At 37.5% G+C, this 18,918-nt stretch overlaps 1 protein-coding gene across 1 annotated transcript in view; it reads left to right on the forward strand.

Moving 5' to 3' along the window:
- Positions 1-18,918, forward strand: part of LOC129360431 (ecto-NOX disulfide-thiol exchanger 2-like) — a 179,459-nt gene that overhangs the window by 109,247 nt on the left and 51,294 nt on the right. The window contains 1 exon segment of the mRNA XM_055030644.1: positions 5,856-5,987. Coding sequence (XP_054886619.1) covers positions 5,856-5,987 — 132 coding nt within the window.

Consider the following 18,918-nt stretch of genomic DNA (forward strand, 5'->3'; position numbering starts at 1 on the left):
CTCCCGTTTTTCCCTCATTCATGAAAAAGATTCTGATAGACATAAACTTCTTCACTTGGGGAAGGACCCCGTCCCTGACCCAGAGCGGGCACTCACCCCTTCTGTACAGCGACCATTGAAAACAATGGTCGCTGTATTAGGCTTTCAAACCACTCATCTGAACCTTTAATATAATATATAATGATAATAGGTATATAATAATAGTGGTCAGCTGGTTTTGCTTCTGTATGCACTGTACAATGATGCTTTAATTGCCATGGGCAATATTCTAGAAAAGACAAAGGTGTTGTTATTGACTTAAAGAAACCATTTGGTGCATTCTGGTTGGTTGTGCAGGAGGCTCCACTTCTGCTTTTCAAAGATATAAGGCTTTATGTGCCATTTCAAGAATAATGGCACATCCTTTTGCAGGCGTTTTCACATGTGAGTTAGGGGATGTGGCCAGCAGCAGTTTATTTGGATTTAAAGCGACAAAATCAGTTCATTCTGAGATGAATTCAAAGCAGTCAGAACTGACCAGACTAAAATAAGAACAATTTTGTGCAGAAAAATTTAAAGAACATGTTTTGCATTGCCCAAAGACTTATCTTAACCTGTTGAAGAAAGCATAATAGGTCACCACTACAGAGTTTTTATGTAGAAAGTTTGGTGTTTCTGAGTGGTGAGGAGTAACGACAGATATCTCTGTGTAGAGAGAGAACAGGATACATGAGCACTGGCCACTATTAATGAGCTGACAGAAGTAACAGTCACTCATTTAAAGCTCCCTGAACTTAGACATGTTGTTGCTGCTTTTTATTGCTCTGAATAAATGCTTGATTAAATGTTTAGACAAGAATCTGGGCTGATGTTTTTTTTTCCACTAATGATGTGCCTGTCTGTGTTAAAATGCTGACTTATTCAGCTGACCGTGTTCATTTTCCAGTTTTAGGAAAGCAGAAACCAGTCAATACTCTTCTTCTTGTTTTGTTTTTTTTAACCAAAACTTAAAGACTGACTGAATAAAATAGTTGCTGTTTTTAAGGCTGGTCTTCTGCATTTCATCAGCTGTTGCTGTGTATGAACGTGAGCTCGAAATGCTTCCATCATTTCACCTGCTTCCTTTGTCATTCTCTTACATCAGCATCGCAACCCCCCCCATTAAAGGCAACGTTTTCTTTCTCATTTTATCTCCATCCCTAATCTCTTTCGGTCCCCCTTGAATTTACTCTCCAGGGACCATCATAAATCTCTGGTTAGCTGTTAAAACCATGCACATTTTAGACTAAATGGCCCCCAGCGTCTTTCTCTCTCTGCCTGCTGTTGGGGCTTACGGCCAATGGGCCTTTAAATGACTTAATTTCCTATCTACCTCCTGGGGGAATTTTAGGGAAGCTAAAAGCTGGTCACAGCCTGCAGAGAATGAGTATCAGGAAAGCTTTGGGCTGGATGGGCCCGAGCTGAATGGAAATCACTATTGCTTTAATTGCCATGGGCAATATCCTGAATGCAAACAATATACTCTGGTGGTAAAGGTTGCTTTCATACAGGTGGCCTGTGTTATTCTCCGAACGTAGTTTGACTTATAAAATCTCTTTATATAAACATTTTAATCTCAGTAAATTTGAAACGTTAATTTAGTTTAGCCAGCTTCTTTAGCTGTTTTGTCTTTTTGACTCTAAAAATATTGACTCTGAGTCAATATGAACCAAAATAAATGCTTAGGTACATCACTGTGTTTGAATAAATCTGTGCATTTCACTTTTTAGTTAAATTACTAAAATAAAATGAATTTGTCTAATATTTGGTTTTTAAAATCTCAAAAGGGATTATCCAGATCACTTTTTAATGTGCTAAAATATGTAGCCTAATGAAAGCAAGACACATATTATTATCCTGTTCATTTTACTGTATTTCGAAGCTTTGCATTTTGAAATGGTGTCAGCCCATCCCATGAGAAAAGGGGGAAGTATGACCTCTGCACCTCTATTTAAATGCAGCCAAGCTTGACCAGATTGACTTATTAAGTTCCAGTCTTCAGAGCTCCACATTTAGATCTCAGTGTCAGGAGGTCTTGGGCTACACATGCTAAGTTTGTTCCAATTGTGTTATTAGATTTGGCATTTGCATGAAACAGTCATTTCAGCTAACAGCCGAAAATCTTTTTTTTTTTTATTATAATTATTATTTCTATTGATTCTTCTTCTATCTTTCATTTACCCTTGCTCTGAGCTCTTCAGCTGGATGTGCATGTTAATGGCTTAGCTAAGACCTCATCTTCACGTTTCATTGTTGGATATTTACTGACATTGATTTCCTTATTGACAGCTTTTGCTGCTGGTTCTCCTTTCCGCCAAGGTGAACCTGTGTGCGTCTATCTGTGTTTTCATGCATTTGCAGCCCCTGTGTGTCCGCAGCTGTTTGCTATTCCTTACTGGACTCCACATATCAATCCATGAGTGTCACATGGCACGTTTAGGGGACTAAACTGTTGCCCTCAAGGGCATGTTGTCATATCAAAAGTACTGAGGGGTGAACATGCACAGGTTCACCTCCCAGAATACAATATGATCAAATAAATGAGATTATTGTGAAAATAGGAGAGTGGATTGACCACTGATGTGTGATTCTGTGTGGTGAAAACAAATTGGAGTGGAAAATGAGAGACCTAAATGAATGTGTACTGCAGTAGACACATGAATTGTGGGATGAATGGCTCCAATGGAGACTTTGTCAGCAGGGTCAAGAGGCTAGCATAGTGGAGATAACTTGACCTCCACTTCAAGAACACTTGAACATTTCTGACTGAATCGATTAAGTGCGTGGGACTTTAATTTGAGCTGCACAATCAATATGTACTCTATATGTCTGGTGAGGAACTAAAATGGATTCTGCTTCTGTTTTTATCTAGCAACCTATTAGATAAAATAATAAGTGGGATTTATTATATTTTTAGCTTGCATTTTGAGAACAGATGAGCAGAATGTTTTGCAGCAATTATTGGTGTTTAGTGTTTCACTGGCTTTCAGACAAATGGTTTGAAAAATTCAAGCAATATTAAAAATTATTATTTATGTCAAGCTGTTTGCTTGTTCGTTCCAAGCTGTTCCAGAAGTCACACATGATGACTTGTTTTAATAAAATATGCTTAAGGAAAAAGAAACAACTTCAAAAAACCCTCAAATGCAGGATTTTATCTGCCTATCCATTCAGCTGTTCATCATCCATCAATTTTTGTCATCCATCCATTTGTTCACCAATCCATTTATTGGTTTATCCATCCATCTTCATCAATCAATTTGTTATCCATTTACCATCTATCAGTAATGTGTATTTCATCATCCAGCCATCATCCATTCATTGATCATCCAGCCATCATCCATCCACTTATTCTTCATCCAATCATCCATATATTATCTATAATTCATCATCCATTCATCTGTCAATCATCATTCATCAATTTGTCAATCATCTCTCCATCTTCTTTCTCTTCATCATTCATTCATCCATCATCAGTCTGTAAATTATTCATATTATGGACACAATTTATTCTAATTTAGCTTTTAGGGAAACTAAAGGACTTCTCTAACCAGAAGACATCACCTGTCCAACTGGGAGTGAGTGTACTCACAAGCTCTCTGGAGAGTCTGGTTAATGTACTGTAAAACTGTAATAAAACAGCTATAAAATAGCTCCTCAGTGCTCCTCTCCTCCTTCATTTTAACTCCTGGAAAAGTGTCCCCAGTTAATAGGGCTGCGTTCGTTAACAAGCCTGTGAAGTCCTCGTCAGCAGCATTATCACAGCGACACACAGGCATGCTTGGTTTTATCAGGCCTCTCTGTGGCAGCGACAGCAGACAGCTCTGCAATTAGTGACTCAGAGAGAAGGCAAAGAGGCAGACAGCATTATTACACATTGCCAGCTGTGTCTCAACACCGAGAATACCAATATATTGGCTTGTGTTCAGACAGAAGCACATACATTCATACCTGTTGGCTCTAAGGTGTGCTCTGCCTGAGACCTTCTGTAGAGTAAAGTGTGTGCAGAGTGCAGCTCTTCTCATTATTAACAGTTGTGCTTGCTTTGGCATTGTAGAAGAGGGCAGTCTGCCTTGGCCAGCAGTCACAGCAATTTACAGGTCTGTCAGAGAGAAAGAGGTCGACTAGAGGAGAGAATTAAAGAGCATTTAGAGCTGTGAAATAGACTGCAGACAAGAAGAATGAGCTGCCAGTTGACATATGATGTGTACATGTTGACCTTCTTGCAGGGGTTTTATTGTGCAGTCCTGAATGCATTTGCTTTATTATGAAGCACTCGAATGCACAAACTCTGGTGGCTGTTGGTTTGGCAAGATGTGTGCATAATGTAGAAGATAAATAGAAGATTTATCAACATTTTAGTTACAGACTGTCTGAGGAGTAACTAATGGCATCAGGAGTTATGCTTAGCACCATAATAATCTAGTTTTAGACATTATTTTCTGTGGCCTGCAAAGAAAAGCAGAGCAGAGGATGCACTGCTGTTCATTTCTATGTTATTACTAATCTAATCCCATTCGTCAACCTTTACTTGTCCAAAGAACATTTTGAAATTGAGTTGAAGCTATTCCTCTGTGATACAGTATAATTTCCAGTGGGCTCTCAGTGCTAGTCACTGAGACAGGAAGTGTCAAAAGGCCGGCCAGCTGAAGCTACCAAACAAACAGCAGCACTCAGATTCTCCGTGACAGTACTGTTGAAATCAGTGTTCAGAGACTGACTGCAAACTAGCGGTGGCCTCCTCTCCCCTCAGAGAACAGACAAAGCAACAATTGTGGGCTGAAAACTGACTTTAAAACACTGTCACTTCAGCTTTACACTAACATATAAATTCTGAAAAGTCATTTTTACGCTGTTTAATTTAGGCTTCTCAGGTCTTTCTTAAAAGTATGGAACTTTATATTTTTTTTCCAAGAAGGATATTAGTGCTTTATGTGGTAGCTGATTGCTAGATTAACTATTCATCTCAATAACTCTCTCATTTAATCTTGATGCTAGATTTTCACTTTATGGTAAACTTTAGTAAAACTACCTTTTTACTTTTTGGTATTTCCACAAAATCTGATCTGATTGTATTTTTGGAAACAGGAAAGCAATAATTTCATCTCCTTTGTTGGTAAATATCTCCACTATGACATTGGTCATATTTACATAAATCACACATGTGATTTTGGTAAATACATATTTGAAGATTCACTTAATAATTTAAATTCATTATCAAAAATCATAGCAAGCTGGTATTAGCTGATTAAGTAGTCAGGCTGTTTGCTCATGTAAGCAATCTCTAGCTGTTTTTCACAACCAGAAATATTTCAAAATGGAAAAATTATGTTTTCTTGTAAGCCATTGAATTTGTAGTTGCTTTCTCTCAGCCACTTGACCATTAGTGAGCAGCAACACACTGGGGTTGTGCAGAATCTCATTTTTCTGTGCTCCAGAAGAGAAAACATTCTTCCCTGGCATTTTATTAAACTTTAAACCTTAAGAGCTGCATGCCTGAGGGGTTTTAGTGTTTTTTTTTTTGTTTGTTTTTTTGAGCCGTAAGATTTTAAACCTCAGTGTACCTTGACACCAGTAATATGGCCATACCTTACTGTTACTGTTATGATTAACTTAATGAGGGTTTGGCCCCCGTACAGGATCATATTTTGTCTATATAACATCAAGTTTTTTTGATGTGATGAAATGATGCACATTATTAGGGTTTAAAGGCTTTGCATAGGAATAAGTCATAAAATGAGGTGAATACTCTCCTATTGAAGTCATACAGTCATTGGTGATTCAGGCTGTTTGCTCGTTTGACGAAAAAAAAATATATTTTTTTGTTTTCTCTGCAGAAGGGATCTGTAACATGACGATGGACTCCAACTCGATGACGATGCCCATGTCTGACCCCAACCCCTGGGCAGCTGCTATGAACAACATGGGGATGCCTCCTATAGGAATGACAGGACAGCCACTTCTACCAGGTACAACTCATTTCGTTCCCATAGTAAATGTCCACAATTCAAATGTGAACATCATTTGGGTTTAGAGTATTTTCAGACGATAGATTTTTATCAAATATCCAAATTTGTGAATTAATAATCTGATTAGTAACCCGTTCAAAAAGTGGAATAATAATGGAACTGTGCAACTGTGTTCATGTGATACATTCAATAATTATCTAAATAAAAGCCCCAGTATTTTCTTTCTTAATTTTCATCTAAAAACATTGCTTAATTTCCAAAAAAACTATTTAAACTATGCAATGGTTAGTTGTTTTTAATCTCATTTGGTTCGTCTAATGGAAATATTGGATTTTCATACCAGCTGAAGCGGGGGTTTCTCAGTATACACCACTGTCTATGCTTTGTTCTCTGACATCTCCTGTGGTTTTGCATTAGACGGTGGGGGAAGCACTCTCTCTCTCTCTCTTGTGTCTGTGCTACTCGTATAAAATAAATATGCTGGAATAAGCAGGATGAGCTGAGTCATCAACGTGGAATTGCAAGCTGGTAATCAGTTATGCTGGCACATGCAGGCAAGCGCTGACTGACGGAGGTTGATGTGACTCAATTGACGCTGGATCAGAAAAAAGAAGCAGGACTTTGCTCTTTACAACTATTACCATGCAGGGCCCACACAGGGCAAGCAAACTGTTTTATTTGCTTTCCCTTGCATACAGACCTATTCAATAGATTCAAATATTATTGAAAAACATTTTTTTTTCAGAAACTTTATAAACTAACACACAGACAGATGTTTGAAAGTCTTTATTTCTGATGAGGATTTTCCACGAAGTTATTTATAAAACACTTTGCACTTAGACAGTGCAGGTCAAAGAGCAAAGATGAAACATGAAATCAAATTGTATGCAGACATCCAAGACAGAATTGTCTGGAGGCACAAATGTCAGTCCAAAATAATTTAGTTCATGTTTTAACTAAATTATTAGGTGAAAAGAAAAGTTTTTCTTTTTGAGCTGGAGCTGTTTTAATGTGGTTCAGATGCATGAAAAACGCTAAACTTGCCCTTTATAGCGTCTTCAGATATCAAATAAAGGTTTCACAGATCTCACACAGAATTTTAAATATCCTGAAAATGTTATTGAATAATCTAATCCAAGTACAAAGTGCCTGAGATTCATAGTTCTTAGACTAGAGCTGATTAAAGATGCTCTGGGTAGTGAAAAATAAGGCGGAATTGCCCTTTAGCCATTTCTCGAATTGGAAGATGCAATCAGAGACCAACTTCCTCTGTGTGGCATTCAATCAATTCTTCAACTTCATCCACAGCATGGCCTGGATGACTCTCCTGCTTTCATGTTGTCTCATTGTAAAATTCCACCAATGAACACACAGAAAGTTTCCAGAACTTTCCAGAGAATTAAAGATTTTCAAAGAATCAAGCTAAGCTAATGAAGTTCAATAGATCGTGTTGGCCCCGCTGGAAGGACGAGTTTGACAAAATGGTGACATTGTATGAGCACGGATCATACAATGGTGTGGTATTAGAGTGTCTAAGTGTCACTAAGTGTCAATATTTAGTGACACTTAGACCTTTAAGTGTCACTAAATATTGAGTAAGGAACATCCACATTAGGCTGCCACACCACGTTAGCTATAAACACAAGAAACGCATTTAACTAATTATAAACTCTAATAACTTTTATTTTAATGATTTCATGATTTATTCATTTGTCCTGTACATACATTTTTACATAATTCCTGAGCACATCATCCTTTAAGAATCATATTGTTGTTTTAACCCAAACTCTGAAGTCACTCGGATGTAGCGGTTAAAATATTTCTCGGGTTAGTCAATATATCTTCCTCTCAGAGGGTGTGAGCCTCTGTATTCTTATCTTACCCGCACAATATCCAGTCCAACCGATTGCAATGCTATCTATAACATTAGGTTCAGCTTCACCCTCCCACTCTCCCTTTCTGAAGAGGCATTCTGCTGCATCTTTTCTCTCTCCTCAGTAGAAGCCTTTCCCTGAAATGCACTTTCATATTTGAAACACGCCAGCCTTGTGTGTCTGCGTGTGCAGATTCATGCGTGTGTCCGCGAGCACGCGGAGACGAACGGCCTTCCAAATGCACTCCTCAATAAAGAGTAAGGCTAACATACTTTCATGCTCTCACACACATAAACGTAAGCATGATATATTTGAAACATGGTAAATAAAAGCCTTTCAACCAAAGAAGGAGCAGCGTTTCATAAAAGCGGAAAGCGACAACATTTTTTAGACTGTAAGTGGGTTTTCAGGGTTATGTCAGCCTTTAAATATCTGAACAAGACAGTTTACTTTAACGGCTCATTTTCTTTTTCACACAGTCAACCTAAACGCCACACTGCATGAAATGTTGGCTTTAGACTTGCGTGTTTGTGGTGAAAGTAAACCTCTAGAAGAAATACTCAAAAATGACAAAAGATGATTATTATCAGGAGTCCAACAAACTTTGTTATTGCAGGGGTTGCTCTAATAAGTTTAGCATCTAAAAATATTTTTGATCTCCTGTTACAAAAATAATCCTTAGTTTTAGCTCTTAGATTTGTGGAAAAGAAATCAAATCAGCAAGGAAACAACCCAAACTAAACGTCATAGGTCAAAAAATTTGTTAAAAGGAGAAAATGTAGCTGGAGCCTAGTGAGCGAACATAAACACATCTTACCTAGAGTCGACATTACAGATGAAATGTCTTTTATAGAGGCTGATGAACCCCCACTGACATCCTTGCTTTGAACTTTATTTGCAGCGGTTTGAGTCCTTTTACAGCAGCCATTTAACTCCCTAGCAGGAAAAGCTCTCCTGTAACTAAAATCACTAATGGAGGCTATGCCAGTGATGCAATGTCAGAACTGTGAAGCTTGCAACCATAAAGGAAACGCAGTAATTAGCGATGTTATAAAGCTGCACCTGTGTTTAAGTTGAAATACCTGCTGCGAGTTAAGTTAATGAAACGGCTCTTACACTTAATCAAGTCTTCTGACAGTTTTTTCTAAAACAACCAGCTGAAATAACTAGTTGTCTTTGGTCTCTTTCACAGTATGTGATGTGAAAAAAAAAGCTCAGTAATAGACCTTAATGTTGGAGAGGAGCGCTCAGAGGATTTGCACTCACACAGGTGGTTGCACTCTTTAGACCTTTTTTATGTCACACATCATTTATTGGAAATAGATTTTCATTCTGCAATTTCAAATTCACAGGATTTACGCTACTGTGTCCCGATTTGAACCAGTTTTATTATTAAAGTTATGTCAATCTATCACAGTGTAAACCACTTTATTATACATGTGAAAAAGATAGCAATATGATTAAAAATTAAAAATAATTAAAAACTGATATGAAAATAGAAAAACAACCAAATGACTCATCCACATCCACCAGGAGAAACAAAGATCGGCCCAAAACATTAGTTTTACTCCCTTAGACCTCTAAGTGTCACTAAATATTGAGTAAGGAACATCCACATTAGGCTGCCACACCACGTCAGCTATAAACACAAGAAAATAACAAAGGCAAACAAAGTGCAAGTGGCTTTTTGCAGCTGTGACTGCGTCTCCAACTGGATTGAATTTTGACCAAGAATACAGCAATTTGACGAGAATGTTGCGAGTGAGACAGAAAGTGAGACCTTGGTTTAGGGTCAGGTAAAGCACATCCACTTTGGGAAAAATGCAAATATTTATCCATGGTGAAAAAAACACACACACACACAAAAAAAACATTTAGTCCAATTGTTGCAGCTTGGGTTGCAAGGGTCTTTTTAATTTGACAAATCTATCTGTAATTAGTATTTAGTGCAAAGCAATTCTTTATTTACAGTGAATAAAGAATGAGGCTTACATATGAGGCTTACATGCTTTTTAGGAATGTTTTGGGGGATTCTCAGTGCTTATCTAACCAAGATAAGCATTGAAACATTAGTCTGTAATTTGCCACTAAGTTACAGACGATGTTTGATGCCTCAGTTGGCGTCACAACTTGGACGTCAAAATGAGTGCTATTCACAAGTGGAAAACTGCTTATTGCAGGGTCCTCAACCCAATGCTCATCATTCTTCTCCTTTCTGGTTAATTAAAGAATGCAAATGTGATTACTTTATCTGATTAGAAAACAGAGTTTAAAGAGAGTGCAATCCAGAAACACCAAATCTACAATCAACTAGAAGAAGAATAATTACTTCTTACCTTAACAGTGAGGAAGGTTGATGCTGGGTGTTGATAGCGAGCTTTAAATTAATCAGGACTTATGACACATTAGACACTAAAGGTTTAGCTACAAGGTAGATGAAGAGGAAGTTAGAAGTATTGGTGTTAAAAATAACAACTATTCTTGTCTATTTCATTCCAGAATCCATTTTCTTCCCATTTTTTTCTTACATCAACTAAGAACCACAATAGAATTGCTGCTATTTATCTCCTCCCCTCACTGCAGAGCTCAATCAGACCATCTATTACACTGTATAGATGCCCAACTGAGAAACAACTAACAAGTACTTTCAATGCTCCACATTCATTAAGTTTCTGTTCCTCAAACAAACTTTAACAAAATAATTTTGATAAATGGACTTCAAAACCGTTCTTCTTTGCTGTGCATCACATATATGTCTGTAGTTCTCACACTTTTCTAAATCGCCCACGCCGAGAAAGCTTTCCTAGTGAGCCGCAGGAGAAATGTGAAAACGTTCTCGCTCTTCTCTTTCCACAGTTTACAATAACGTTTAACGGCAAGGTACCTCAAAGTTGGCTTCTAGAGCAAAACCTCAACTGTCAGGTTGTCTTTTATCAAATAAGTTTTGTATTAAAACAGGCCAGAGGCCTTTAAACAACCAGCCAAGTTTTATCATGAAGTCTTTCTCTTTTTTTGAAGAAAAGTTTGAACACAAAGCTTTCAGCACGTTCAAACAATGTCACAAAGTCTTACTCTTGCCTGTCAGGCTATATATTTTCCCAAAGCACCTTCAGCTTTGAAGTAATCCAGGTAGATTAGCTATTGACTCTCTATCATGACAGTACATCATCTCTTTCTTTTCGTTCACCTTTTAACTATAGGGAAGGATTCACCATCACTTCCTTTATCCTTACCTTGTGATGTTTTGTTTTTGTTTTTATTAAAATGATTTCAGCTTTATGATGGAGGGTTGTGTGAGTTTTAGGCACTTTCAGTTAGTCTGTTGGGTCTCTCATGGCTTTCATGCCACATTCAAGTTTGCCTCCGTTTCATCCACAGTTAGTCGTGATTTCACTTCTGTTTTTTCCCCCACAGCTGAGTCTTTTCCTGCCTTCAGCCAGGTGGATTTATCCAGGCAGACAGCTGGATAAACGGACTGCTCTTGGCAGAAACGTCAACACTGCAGCCTGACAAAACCCAGCATACATCAACTGTGATGACAGCTTTGTTTCTGCAGATGCGCAGAGCTTAGCTGTTTATTAGAAAGTTGTTGTTTTTTATATTTGTGTTAGGGAAATATTTGGGTTTTTAGTGAGCGATACGTTTCAGGCTACAGGCAGGACAAAGGATTGTGTACGCTTTGTGATTTATGTTGTTGTACTTGAGGTTATTGTGGTGTGTATCCAAGCATCAGTCATAATGGTACCTCGAGTTGTACCTAAATGTAAATTTGCACCGATGCGCTAAGTTTTTTGGGTTATTATTCTGAAATATAAATTTTAATATTTGCCCATAGCATTTTTTACCAGTTCAGGAACTGTTCACATTTGCTGTTGGTTTTAGTCTTGAAAGTTAATAAGATTAAACCATAAAAGCGCTGTCAGCTATACAGCACTTTGTACCTGCACAATAAGCAGCATAATTAACTTTTTTTTCCCAATAATACCAGATCCAAACTATATACTGAAACAGGATTAGTGTAACTGATTTGCTAAAAATAAAAAAGCTAGGTGTAAAATATTCTGAAATGTCAACATATTCAGAGATAAAATCTCTTAGCAATGCCAGACTTGAACGGGTCTTTTTATTGTGAATGTTTAATGATTATTCATAAGTGGAGATATTCCATGATAGGCTTAAATAATAAAATGAATCAATTTCCGATGACTTCAGTCCAGTCAGCCTCCCCAATCTTTCTTCAGCATGTGGTTGCTTCATCTTGAGTACCATTTGTAATAACTGCTTAATGATAACACCTAGTTTTGTACTTTCATTTGGGTCTACTGGTTCTAGATGTAGTGAAAGCCCTAAAAGAAGTCATTCAGCTGTTTTCTGGCATTTTGTTAATGGATTCTTGGTGTCTGGAAAACAAGCTATTTCAAAAACCTTCCATTTATTAAGCCTCAATCAGTGGACAGCATGGAGAGCCTGCAGTTGCAGTAACGTGTTTACAAGGCCAAGCTTCTGCAATCAATGAGACCCAAATCATTTGAGAAGACGCCACTGAGGGACAAACTGCGTCTCAGCTGGGAACCAATATCCCAACACAATATTGATCTACCGGCCAGACGTCAGGACATTTTACTGTAAGGAATCAGGGAAGGAGGGGTTCATTGTATCTCTGGCAAAAAAAAAACAAAAAAACAATTGATCTGGTGTTCAGCTCTGGTTATAGCTGCAGTTGGATTTTACACTTCTTAACCTTTAACATGATTGATTTGTATCTTTAGATTGTGCTGGTGTACGGTTTTCGTTCTGTTATGTTTTAGACATTAAGTCGGTGGCGACTATGGAATAGCACATTTGGTTTTCTGGAAGTCAGTCATTTTCTTCTCTGGCTAAACAAGGTACCAGAAATAAGTCAAGGATTCATTTCGTGGCTACAGTGGATGTGAAGTTTATTCTGAGTAATTATGACCCCTCGCTTTGATTCTGACATCATGGTGTCTGCGGTTTGGTGAGTAAAATCCCTGATACGCTGTGGAATCAGTAGGAGTCAGCATCTGGTTTTAACATGTTGGACATCTGACACAGGGAACAAAAACTCCTCCTCTAGCGGAGTTCATTACACATTATGTTTCCCCAGCGTTTATCAGTGTTTTCCCTTCTTCAAAGCAGAACCAGATGTAAAGCTCTAGCGTTCTTCTACATCCATCTCCAAATACAGACCTCCCAACCTGGTCTTTATTATTTGACATGGCATATTTTATGTTACTGGTTTCTTGAATGTACACAGCACTTCATTGGAGTTAGTCTGACGTATATTCCGCACAAGTCGATTCCTTCTGTTTATGGCTTTAAAATCTTTAATGTTCGTACTTTGAATCATAACACTCAGTAACATTTGTTTGCTATTTAATGGCTTTGTAATTTTTTGGCTCTAGTTAACATGAACGCTACCCAGCAGGAGCTGTTTGATGCTATAAAACCAAAAATATGGCACAAAAGTTCAAGTTAAAAGCAATTGTTTAATTACAAACTTTGCTACAGCAGTTGGAAAATGATTTATGCTTTCCAGATTCAGTTAGTTAAGGGGTTTTCTGAAAAGTTCACATATTTTTACTTCGCTATGAACATCCCACTATAAGTATTCACACAAAGTCTTAGATTGCTACATTACATCTTTTATGAAACCTTATCATAGCTTCTGTCTATCTCAAAAACGGTCATGCCAACGTGATGCCAGAAAAAATAAATTAGCTGGCTTTGCAAAAGCCGTCATAAGACTGATGCAGAAACTCAGCACTTTTTAACAGCGCCTAAGCAGAACGGAGAGAAAGTGAAATGTGCTGAACTATGTTTCACATGTCATTTTGACTTGGTCCTCCACTTAAACACCATCTCATGAAAAGCCACCACCTTCTTCGTATGAAGGCTGAAAATAGCTCTGCTTTGTCTTCTGCTGATGCCCATTTTTCTATTTATGTCCATTTAAATAGAAAATTTAAATGGTTGAAAGTACAAAGTTATGTCATCATGTAAACACAGCTGAGGGAAGAATGACTACACCAAAATAAGTGAGAAACCCCTTTATCTAAAAGTGCATGAAATATATTTGCTAACCTCTAATCCACCCTCTAATTAGTTTGAGTTTTGTATGAATGTTAATTATAACAGCTTTGAAAATGTATTTAAATATTACCCCAAATGTATTGAAACACACTCCATAGATTCAATTTAATTGGCTAACCTGGAAAAGCTAAGAGTGAAAAACAAAAACTCCCCCGGTGATTCTGTGGCTGGTGAAGCCATAATTTGTCGGGCTCACGTTGTGCATCTTTTTTATATAATGTTTACGTTAACTGAGACTTACTCAACTGTCTTAAGGTCCTACCACAATAGTTTGTGGCTGGGGTCTTGGATGGCTCATTGAAACCCTTTGCTTTGGTTTCTTTCTCAGCCATTGTCAAGGTTTTCTGCTCTGTTTGGGATCACTGTCACGACACGGCTTGGGTCACATTTGATATAAATTAGATCTGAACTTTTTAGATTTTGCATTTCCTTTGACCTTCATGTCATTTTGATGGGAAATCCAGTCCAATATTCTTCATCACTGTGGAATGAATGACTTTATTTCAGAAATGGCCATTTAACCATTCCCAGGTTTAACTATTTCTTTTATGAAGTAATTTTGCTTTGTGGTAACACAAATTTTCATGCTTTTATGGAGATAGTCTGCTGATAATGATGCATTTTATTTGCATTACCAGAGTTACTTTTCTATGGAAGCACCTTGGGTTTGATTCGACTTCCATGTTTCATTTGATTTTCTTTTAGCTCAAGTTAGATTTAACCTGCCAAACCTATATTGTGATGTTCGTAATTCAATATAACTCAAAGAGGATTTGTTGTCTTCTCTTAATAAATGAAAAACATCAAACTTTGGATGGTAAAAATCAAGCTCGATTTAGTAACATCCTTTTAAGCAAAAAGAGGCTCAGCAGGAGTGTTAGCCTTAGATATAACAGTTTTACTTGAATCATACCTCTTATTTGAGTGTATGGCTTTCTTCCTCTTTAAACCTGCTCTCCAGTGAAATTATTAAAGTGTCGGCTGTCACAGTCACACTCCACCACGAGGAAAGCACTCAGCTCTTCACACATGTATTTTGAAGTTATCAGAATTAATTTAGATACATGGACACACACATGCTCAGATACTCTGGAGAATAGATAAGCAGCTTCCAGGGGCTGTCAACTGTTCACTGAATAAACAAGTATCCCTTTTGTCTGTTACATCCCACTCACCCTCATCTGTGCCTCACAGTCGCTGCAAACCCCAAAGCTCGATACACAGGGAAATATGTGGAAAGTTAATGTCATGCATCATTAGCTACTCATTGATAAAGTCCCTTATATGTTATTTTAAGACTAGTGGATTATTCCCACATGTGTGTTTACCTGGATTGGCATCAGGAAATGAAGGCAGATCTCCATAAATTAGAATATAATCAAAATTGTAATTTACTTAAGTAATTTCAGTTTTAATGAAACTAAAACTGAAATTACTGATATGTGCTGTAGATATGTTCTACACATATCACTGGAAGGTTAAATGGAAGGAAAAACTGTTGGAAAAGGACGCGCATGCGATGTGGATTACGATAGACCAGTGGAGATTTTGAAGTAAAGTTCATTCGGTTGTTTTAAGATGGAGAAGGCGTGGCCTACAGCTTCATTCAGTGCAGTATTTTCTCAGTGTGGTTCAAAATCCTCCTTTTCAGATGAAATTACACTACACTCTGTTTGTTCACTTGGATTTAGCTGTTCGAGACCAAGACTGACCCAGAAAAGCTAAAATCTGTGAATACTTTAGACTCCATCTAAAAACACTCATAAGTGGCTATTTTAATAGTTCAAACACCAAATGTACCTTACAATGCATTCATATATAAAGTGGAAAAAGCCAAGGGGGAAAAAGCAATAGCTGTTTCAGGTAGCATTGCATCAACCATCAGCTTCTCAAGCATTTTCTATTGAATATTTTTTATATACTCTTCAAAAAAAGTCTAGGAAAAGCCTTTTTTTCACAAATAATTTGGACTCAATAGCAAAATCAAACAATTGGTAAATTTTCTAATATTGTATCATGAATAGGGGCGTGTACTGTACTTGTTTGTTTGAAAACAAGGTCTGATAGTTTGGAGAAGGAGTGGACAAGGACAGAATCCAAATTGCTGGAGATGCAGGGTAAAACTTCCACAGTCATGACTTTGGGGAGCCATGTTTTCTGCTGGTGAAGGTCAAAGGTCACATTGCAGCAGTCTAGATGTTACAACTCTTCATGCTTTCCTCTCCCGACAGTCATTATGGAGATGCTGATTCCATTTCCTAGCAGGATGTGAAATGAATCACACTGTGTGCAATAGTTCTATGTAAAGTAAGAGTTTGTTTTTGAATTAGGTTGCTGAAATAAAATAACTTCTCCATAGTGTTTAAATTTATTGAAATGCATTAGCTAAGTGTATGATGGTTGTGGCTGTATGTAGGTGAAAGATCTCCTTACCTCAGGCTTGCAATATGTCAGAAAGAAACGGAGCTGCAGCTTTACTGCTATTGAAATGGGACTTTTCAGAGCGTACTTCTCCATTTACGACAGCCATGTTTCCCCATTGATGGCTGGGTATAGTTAAAGGCTTATGTGGCAGACATAGAATAAAGGTTCCATGGGGAGATATAAAGAGGTTGATTATTATTTAGATGTTATAAATTCAGACAATGGTGTAACTTTTTTGACAGAAGGAAAGTTTTTCTCTTTGGCCCCTGGGCAACGGCACCCAATAGGTTGCAGTAAAAAGAAATCAAGCTGGAGATGTTCGGATAAAAAAGCAGAGATGGTGACTCCTGGCAAAGATTGTGAAAGGCTTCAGCTGGCAGGGTTCCAGGTGGCATGGCTATCTCGCCTCATTAGAGAATATTATTCAGAAACGCTTGCAGCAATTGCCTGTCGTCCCTTCAACCTCCCACCCACTGCAGAGAGCTAGAAGGGACGTTTACCCTGGAAATCAAGAGGAGGGGAAAAGGGAGGAGTGAAGACGATGACATTAATAGCTAAGGGCTTAACACAATCAAGTCGTCTTCTTTTTTTTTCCAATAATTTGACTTTTTTTCTGTCTTCACATTCTGATTTACAGGGTACTCAAAATGCAATTACTTTGAACAGACCTCCAGGACAGAGTTTAACATCAAAAGGACATGATCAAAAGGAACAAGAAGGAAAAAGAATGAGTGTAATAATCTCAGAGGCAGTTACACATGTGTCCGTTAGCACATTTCAGAGCAAGAAGACGCATTTGCGAGTTTCAGTTCTCCAACATGACAGAAAATACAAAGCAAAGCTCATTGACAAGCTTGGTAAAAAGGATCAGACGGATGCGTGGCCACGTGTGGGTGGAACCGGCCCCAGGTTTCTTTTATTGTTCTTCTTCAAGAGAAGCTCTGTGCTCTTTACCTCTCTGCGGAGATTCTACAAAAGCGGACTCATACATCCCTCCTCCATCACTATAAATGCACAAAATGATGGCTAACAGTTCAGCTTATACCTAAAGTGAATTATTCAATAGGCATCAATTATTAAACCATGTCTGTATTGATTAATTCACTGATGAGTCTCTTTACAGATGAAACCTTTGGCTCTTATAGTCCTAAGACTTTGACATTTGATGTTTATCCTTAGCTAAAGGTAAAGCCAACAAGCAGACCATTTAGCCTTCAAAAGGCAAAATTATTTTTCTCTACTTTAAATACAGCACATTTTTCCAAGAACATTTTGTTCCAAAGGCTTTGGCTACTACGTTTGTGAGAAATCTAGTCATTACAGAGTCTGCTTTTGGCTGCAGTCATTGTATCATGTGGTAAAAGTGTGAAACATTTTGTTTCTGTTCTACTACAATGCTTCATCGAGGATTTTGGATTTTCTTTACTTTTGTTTAGTTGTTGATCTGTTCTCTTAAAATTTTTGCCAGGAATGCCTCCAGCTGCCTATTTATGTGCAGTGGTAGATGTTGCTTATTAACTTCATTCATCTTCCGCACTATCAGTACTAAATCTAGTTACAACATTGATTAATCAATTTTAAAGCCTTATTGATCTGCTGTAATGCAGTTTGTGTCAGGGGGTTTACTCTATTAAAGGGAAACAGTAAATGATGACAGCCAATAAATGAGCTAGGTAAAATATCATCCAAGACATTGCTATTACATGAGTGAGCTTGGCTAAGAAAAGCAATATAGTCATTCCAACCACTTACAGAAGAAACCCGTAAAAGAAAATTGGCAATAAAAGTTCATTTATGTTCTGTCAATGCTTAGTGTTTGAACTTTGAACTCATCTGTTGCAGAAATAATTTCTGATACCGCTACTTGACTCACCACCTTTTTAGTTTATCACCAACTGAGGTGTTAAAGGGATCCCTGACGAGTTGAAAATGTTGGCCTTAATATGTTGCAATTTTTCTATTAGCCTAAAAGTTGTTTGTGATGCATTAAAAAAAATCAGAATTTCTTCAAAAATCGTATATCTTTATTATGTTTTTCACCCACGTAAGTCACTATTTCTTTACCTGCAACGTGTGGTGGGGGATGGAGGAATGCCAGTAGCAGGAGCTAATGTGAAAAACCAAACTGGAAGATAATAAATGGATGTTTTCTGAAAGGAAAACACCACAAGTTCTCTCGTGTTACTTATTTTGTTGGCGCACTTCTCTTTACATATAGACAAAGGGTATCGTTACGCTTTCCATTCTTCTGTTTCACACATCCTACTCTTGTGTAGCATTGATAATGTTGGTGTCATAAACTGAGTTGCAAATCTTAGTTTTACAGTAACAGTGTATCAGGGCAGTTTGCAGGTTTCTAATTAATAATGGTCTTAACTATTTTTTATATTTTATTCTGAAAATATCTGTTGTAAGACCCATTGTTTTGGCTGACATTCAAATGTTAGTTTTCACTATTAGAGTTCTCACAGCTGGTGTGATTATGGATGCTAAGGAAAGAAAAAAAAACTCCTTATAAATCA

The sequence above is a fragment of the Poeciliopsis prolifica genome, unplaced genomic scaffold (genome assembly GCF_027474105.1).
Source record: "Poeciliopsis prolifica strain line A6 unplaced genomic scaffold, Auburn_PproV2 SCAFFOLD006, whole genome shotgun sequence".
Classification (NCBI taxonomy): domain Eukaryota; kingdom Metazoa; phylum Chordata; class Actinopteri; order Cyprinodontiformes; family Poeciliidae; genus Poeciliopsis; species Poeciliopsis prolifica.